Here is a 7,459-nt window from a genome sequence, read left to right as displayed (position 1 = left end):
GTATTAATCAATGACAAAGTATGTTTGAATGATATACTGTGAATGATAGGCAAGTCGCCAAGTTGGGGATTAGGTAGGCTTTCTGTGTTTGGTGATTGAGTGGAAAGAATGATAAACTATGTTTTCATGGGCCACATAAAGCCATCGAATTCAATATGTCAAACGAATCATATTATTCTTGCCGCTGTCTGGTTGGTGAGTGCCGTGTAAGGCTTTCCCACTAGGTAAATATGCGTATATATTTTTTTGAAGGTAGGTATACACATGTATATATGCGTAGTTGTGGAGTTGTGACATGAAACTGTTGCAGAGGCCTTTAAAAAGTTTAGACGAACGAACTTTGTCCATTTTCCAGCAGTAATTTCTATCCCAACGGAAAAATAGGTATACAATTTTCTTTTGCTTGAGGATATGCTTATCTGCTCTTTTTTTTTTTGGGATTTGATTCAAATAGATGGGTTTTTTTTCTTCTTCTAATCTTTCCATAAGTAACCCATTTGCATGCCAACAATTCTTGCTTTGAATTTTGCCTACGATGTGTTTGGGAAATTGCCGCACATATTGGTAGACGTTTTCGTGTCATTTTGTAAGAAGATGCCTCAAATGGGGTCTGTTGACGCCTCTGCCAGACCCACCTATAACCTTCCTTGAAATTTTCTTGTCTCACTCTGACATTTGCTATTTGTACTGACAAATAGAAATTTTTTTGGCAGACTGGTTAGCATATCTCCAGAATTACTTGATTTCTTGGAATCCCTTCATTTCATCTGGAGAATACCAACCAATTCACTACTTTTTTTTTGCCTTGGACTATCAATTGTTCTGTTGAATCTATTCTATCATCAATGGTCAATTCACCCAATTCTTATGTTTGGCCTTCTCCTTGAAATTCACCAAATTTTGGTTAGTATGCTGTATGCATTAATCGCATACCATAATCCAATCAGTTTGAGTTACTTTGGCTGGTTTACTTTACCGTTTGTTCCTCTGCTGTGGTTGGTTCTTTTGATATTTTGGTCAAATGGGTAATGTTGGAGTTCTGAATGATCATAGGATGATTTGTTCTCCATTAATGGCCCAATCTGTGGAGCAAATGGTGAGTGACATGCACCGTGCAAAGGCACAAGGTGCTGATTTAGTTGAAGTCAGATTGGACTACATCAATAATTTTCAACCTTTCCCAGACCTTGAAATCATCCTTAAAAATAAGCCATTGCCAGTGCTTATTGTGTACCGGTGAGATGATTAACTTTTTTGTCACTGTTATGAAATTCTTGTATCTTTGATGCTTATTTGATTGCAATTTGGAAGTGTTGAATTTAATCATTATTGTCATTCTATTATTATGCGTAGTTGTACTGTCATAGCATTCATACATGACAGAACATACTGTACTTGAAAATAACATGCTCTTACCCTAATTTATATGCTGATTCCTGCAGCAGCTTTGCTTTACTTTTGTTTATGATGTATACGGCGCAAAATGTATATTCATGGGATTGACGATATCAATTGTTCTATGAACTTCAAAGTTGGCGAACACGAAAATGAAATATAACTTGGTTGAGAATTAATAAAAGTTTCTGTGTTCCTGCGTTTGTTTGTGTGGGCTGGTCTGCATTTGTGAAGTATATATTTGTTGTGTTGAATTTAAGTGCATATAAGAATATGGGAGTATTTATGAAAATATTTATCCAGGCCAAAATGGGAAGGTGGTCGATATGAAGGAGACGAAAATACTCGGTTGCAAGCACTTCATCTGGCTAATGAAATGGGAGCAGACTATATTGATTTTGAGCTCAAGGTAGTCTTTCAAAAATCTAGTGTGTCATTGAAATATTTGAAGTATATAGATTCCTAATTGTAGCACTTGAGATTATATCTTATGTTTTTTCCATAGTTTTACAATTGTTACTTCGTCATCAAATTTTCAGCTTTGTGCTAGAGCAAAATGGTAATCCTTTGATTATGCTTAATATCTTAGTTATTACGGGAAAAACAGAAACAAGGAAAGGAAAAGGAAGATGTGGGGAAAACAACGATGTTAAGTCCCTGATTTTTTTTTTCTGTTGCTTTATTTAAATGTTTAGGTGGCCTATGATTTCTTGAAGAAAGAAAGGATGAGTGATCATACTGGTGCGAGATTTATCGTTTCATGTTCTATGAACAGTGTCCCTCAAAAAGAAGATCTCAGCCATCTCATTGAACGTATGAAACTGACAGAAGCAGATATCATCAAAATTGGTTACCGTCCAAATGATATTACGGAAGTGGAGAGGATGTTTCATCTGGTTTCACTTTGCCAGGTATTAGACTTTTTGATGGAATTTATGCTAAAAGATGTATGCTGGACTGAACAAAAGTAAGAAATTTGGAAGTGAACTTATAGTGCAGTAAATTGTCTGATTTGTTAAAGACAGAATTCAAGTTTAATCAGTGAATGGGTGACACATTCATCAGTCTAATCTATGGATCGAGATACCTTATCAAAGAGAACATGGAAAAAAGAAAGAAACAAAAGAATTCAGATGCACATTTCTTAATGGCTGTACCACATCTTCTTATAAACCTCACAGTTAAGTTCATCAGCACGGCATTCCTTTGGAGGCAGATGAAGCTTTTGAATCACAAAAATGAGCAGTGGAAAGTTTTCAATGTGAAATGTGTATACAACTTCTTTATCAAATAGTTAAAATTTGGTGTGCTCCATGGTTTTAGTATAGTGACTCCTGCTAACTGCTTTATCCTGCAGGTGCCAATGATTGCTTACTGTGAGGGCGAAAGGGGCCTAATTAGCCAGCTATTGGGACCAAAATTTGGTGCTGTTTTAGTCTATGGATCAATGGAAGGAAATTCAGTTCCCGGTTTGCCTACTTTAGGCAGTCTCAGAGAGGCCTATAAGATTGATTACATCAATTCTGACACTAAAGTTTTCGGACTGATCTCAAAACCAGTTAGCCACAGCAAAGGCCCTATACTTCACAACCCTACCTTCAGACATATGAAGTATAATGGAATATATGCTCCCATGTTCATTGATAATCTTAAGGAGTTCTTTAGAGTCTACTCAAGCCCAGACTTTACAGGATTTAGGTATGCCATATATGAGCCGATACCCCCATAGTGGTTAGGAATGCAGATAGATTCTCTTAATATTATTGCTAGTTAAGTCTTTCTTCTTATATGATGCATTATTATGATAGCAAGAGTGAACTGGGAATTTGGGTTTGAGGCTTTGATAATGACAAGTTGACAATGAACAAAGTGCAGTTATCATCAAAACAAAGAACACTCAACTGGCACGCGATCATATAAATCTTCATTAGCATTGTTTTCTGCAATATATTGGTTGATTCATATTCTTCATTTATATATCCTAAAAAGATATTACAACTTGGTTCTAAAAGACATATCGTAGCTTTTATGTTTGTGAATGTTTGGTGTTTATGACCCTTTGTTTTCTTCTTCTTTTTTTCCATTTGATATGTAACCAGTTTCTTTTATCTTTATTCTTTCTGGTGATTTAACATGACTGACTTATTTTCCATACTTGTATATTGCAGTGTTGGATTTCCGTATAAAGAAGCCATTATTGAATTTTGCGACGAAGTCCATCCACTTGTTCAGGTTGAATGAATTTAGTCATACTTTGCTGTTTCAATATTTGCATTGAATACGTAATTTTCCACATTTTTTTTCGTTGTTTTCTCAAATTATATCCTGCTCTTTATGCATGGTTCTATTCATCAAAGATGAAGCCTTAATTTTTAGTGGAAATTAGATCAAGGTTTTGAAATCCAGCAGCTCACTTATTGAAAACTGATAAGTTTCCAGTGGAGGGCTCCAGAGCTCCCTAATGCACATGCAACAGCTTGCAAAACTCTGTTGTTTTCTATAGTGAAGCTTTCTTCCCCATTTAGATGCCAATTAAAGAGAGGCGTGTCTCGGATCACGACACATGACGGGCTAGGGTTAATTTAAAATTTTCATTGCAATAAGGATTGATATCTTAAAAGAAGTTCTGCTTATGGAAAAAGTACATGCTGTTTTATTTGTCCAGACTATCCCATGGGGCTTTATTTATTTGCAAAGGAATCGTAGTTGGAGGTTAAAATTATCGTTTAATATTCGATCAGACAATTTGTTCTTGGAGGAGACTGTAGCTGTGTTCAGTGAAATTTTTCAGTCTTTCAGGGATATTACCCCAGCACACTGTGCCAGCTAAGCTAGCTGGCGTGATATTGGATGTAAGACAGTGGTTGGTAACCAAATGAAGCTGACAACATCGTTACTTTGGGTATCATGTAAGGGCTACTCAGTTCTTTCTGTGGTCTCTTGTATGACATATCATTTGACTGCTCAAACTTTTTTTGTAATTTTTGCTCGAACCTGCACACAGGAGAGAAACGTATCCACCCTTGCCACTCTTATCTCAGGTTAACAACAGTTTTCCTTTACTCTTTGGTAAAGACAGCAACATCCAAACTTTTCATTCTTCAGTGGTGATTATTATGATTATCTGTTAGTATGGAATCAATATAATTGCTATTTCTCGTCTCAAGTGTGGAACATTGATTAAAAACGTTTATTTCATGCTTCAAAAGTCCATCGGTGCAGTCAATACTATTATACGGAGTCCTAGTGATGGGAAGTTGATAGGTTATAACACAGATTGTGAGGCTTCAATAACTGCAATTGAGGAAGCTTTAAAAGGTGCTTACCTAATTACGTTAATGGTGCAATATCATACTTCTCCTTTTATACCTGAAAAAGTTTGACTATTGAGTTTTCTGGATATGGAATTCTAGAAATGGTTTTACTGATACTTGTGGTATTAACATTTCAGAGTTTCCATATAACAATGGTGACGCATCTTTGGATTCTCCACTAGCTGAGAAATTGTTTGTGCTAGCCGGTGCCGGAGGTGCAGGAAGAGCACTTGCATTTGGTGCTAGAAGTAGAGGAGCTCGAGTGGTTGTTTTTGACATAGATTTTGGTATGTAAACCAGAGGATTTGCACTTTCCCTATCAACCATGGTATGTAAGTATTGGCATGTTTACTCGAAGGGGCCTTTGTCTTTTCATGCTTCTATAGTTTTGTATTATCGCAATCTGAATGCATCCTTTTAGCCCACTTACACAACCACATTGAAGTATAGAAGTTATGAGAGTGAGAGAACTTTTTCCCATACCTTCCTTGTACCTTTGTTCAATCCCTAATCAAGCCTGACATAATCTACCAACAAATATAAGTCTAAGATTATCTGAGCTGATCTTTCTGTCTCTTGTTGTTTTCCAAGAAAAGAAAGAGCAAAGTCCCTTGCTGGTGCCGTGTCAGGTGAAGCCAAGCCTTTTGAAGATTTAGTCAAATTTAAGCCAGAGAAAGGTGCGATCCTTGCAAATGCAACCCCATTAGGAATGCATCCAAATACAGACAGAATTCCTGTTGCTGAGGTTATACTTATTATATCTACTGTCGTTAAAAAAAACTACTCTCATTAAAATTATTACAAAATTTAAATTTGGGTTTGATTATTAAAGTACTCATTTGCATTTTCAAGGAAACTTTGCGGGATTATCAGCTGGTGTTTGACGCAGTTTACACACCAAGAAAAACCAGACTACTGAAAGAAGCTGAGGCTGCAGGGGCAATCATTGTGAGCGGAGTTGAAATGTTCCTTCGCCAGGCCATTGGCCAGATTAATCTTTTCACTGGCAGAGAAGGTACATAAAAAAAATTCTTCCATCTATTTCCTATCCTTCGCAATAGCTAATACGTGCATTGGATCGCATCAATTGTTGTATTAGGTCTTCTTGTCTTATTATTTCTCGTATGGATAAACTTTAAACGACGTGAACAAGCATGGTCACTTAACTCGTAGTGTTAATTATGAGCAGCACCTATGGGTTGCAATTTATCGGTGTGAAATCCAGATGCAGAAAATAACAAGAGGAAACATACGGCACAGGTTGTAAAAAAATTCAAGTCGTAAGGCTAAAATGGAGTATACAACTTCAAAGTAGTTGTTCATTTTAGAGAATGTAAATTTAGACTCACAACTTCCTTATATGACAATTGACAAGAAGGTTCCCTCTGTCTTCTGTTTTGCAGCTCCCAAGGACTTCATGCGCGAAATCGTTTTAGCCAAATTCTGATGCATCTGCATAACTTCTTGGCTTCTCAAAAAGTTTTCGACCCACAAGACACAGTGCACATGCTACAAGACTGCTGCTTCAAGTTTTCGCTCTGATTGCAACAATATTGGGACCTTAAAATCCTCATAATAGTCTCTTTTTTATTCTCAAAGTATGGGTGACAGAGCATCTCTGAAGCAGAAATTTTGTTCTGGTTCGAGCTCTAAGAAATAGACTATTACTAAGCCAAGAGCTCCTTATTTCAGAAGCAACTGAGGTAATGTAGAAGGGAGCATCCGTCTGAATGTGTTTTCCTTAATACTAGTAATTTTGAATGCATATGCATTAGGTGGATTAACGTAACTAATTGGGAACATCATGATTCATGAGGAGGGAATGAAAAACTATGCAACAAGTAACTTAGTAGTGAATTAGCAGTGAACCTTAATTTTTGAAAGAGAAGTATATAGGTTTGTTTGTCATTTTGAAAGACACAAAATATTTCATTCTTTCTACATTTCTTAGTTAAATTTCTAATTTTTTTGAAAATAGAACTCCGAATGAAAAAGAAGAGAGAATCAAGGGATATCCCTCCTAAAATGTTGGCATTTTTGAGTTAGATCGTCCAAGATTTATTGGGATAAAAACTAACTCTACCCTACAAAAGATGTAGATGACTAATTACTTCGTCTACAAATAGAGAGGAGTTTGTACTTTGTAGGGAGAAAAAAACCCTAATACCATGTAGGTTCTTGTGCTGTGTATTTTGGAATCAAGTCTTGTATCGCGATTCTTGACTGTAAATATACGTTTTCGGAGCCCTCCAGTCATAATTTTTAATATCCCGTCGTGCCGTCTATTGGACCGGAAAAACCGGGAACTGGCGACACCAGCGGGATGATAGGCATAGTCATACCGTATAAGCGGTATAATCAGATCGTTGCCGATAAAATCGATATATCGATAGCATAACCGGCGGTTCGTTTCTTCAACCCATCCCAAACTTAATCACACCACCGTTTCTTCTACCCATCCCAACACAACAAATTCAAGCCATCTCAAATTCCATCACCGGCGTCGATATTCACCATTGGAGTCCAGGCAAGGACCAAGAACGGGTGGGCACAAAGACTTCCAATGGCATGCTATAGGTGAATCGTGGATACCAACTTCAACAAAGAAAACACTATATCTCTCTTAATGGTCTCAGTTAGCAAGGAAAACGGAGACGAAGTGCTTTTGAGAGTCTTCTCTCACTCTCTCTAAGCTCTCGGTGATGGATAGGGCTGTTATTGGTACGGTTACCGTTACCAAACCCTTAATC

The 7,459-nt window shown here is 36.9% G+C and overlaps 1 protein-coding gene across 6 annotated transcripts; it reads left to right on the top strand.

Annotated features, from left to right (window-relative positions):
* Window positions 1-242: 242 nt before the first annotated feature.
* LOC120010957 (bifunctional 3-dehydroquinate dehydratase/shikimate dehydrogenase, chloroplastic-like) lies at window positions 243-6,592 on the top strand. 6 transcript variants are annotated; one of them, XM_038861920.1, is made up of 11 exons: window positions 246-384; window positions 1,054-1,236; window positions 1,699-1,804; window positions 2,091-2,306; window positions 2,753-3,093; window positions 3,564-3,627; window positions 4,605-4,713; window positions 4,847-4,996; window positions 5,306-5,454; window positions 5,562-5,724; window positions 6,113-6,592. In XM_038861920.1, exons 2-11 carry the CDS (start codon window positions 1,055-1,057, stop codon window positions 6,154-6,156), a joined length of 1,524 nt encoding a protein of 507 aa, XP_038717848.1. In that variant the 5' UTR covers window positions 246-384; window position 1,054; the 3' UTR covers window positions 6,157-6,592. The 6 variants fall into 6 exon arrangements, 5 of the variants coding, with proteins under 5 accessions (XP_038717849.1, XP_038717848.1, XP_038717845.1 ...); XM_038861917.1 differs by having other exon boundaries at window positions 370-384; window positions 714-1,236; XM_038861918.1 differs by lacking the exon at window positions 246-384 and adding an exon at window positions 445-903.
* Window positions 6,593-7,459: the final 867 nt, after the last annotated feature.

The sequence above is a fragment of the Tripterygium wilfordii genome, chromosome 12, assembly GCF_013401445.1.
Source record: "Tripterygium wilfordii isolate XIE 37 chromosome 12, ASM1340144v1, whole genome shotgun sequence".
Taxonomy (NCBI): Eukaryota; Viridiplantae; Streptophyta; class Magnoliopsida; order Celastrales; family Celastraceae; genus Tripterygium; species Tripterygium wilfordii.
This window is presented reverse-complemented; position numbering and strand designations above follow the sequence as displayed.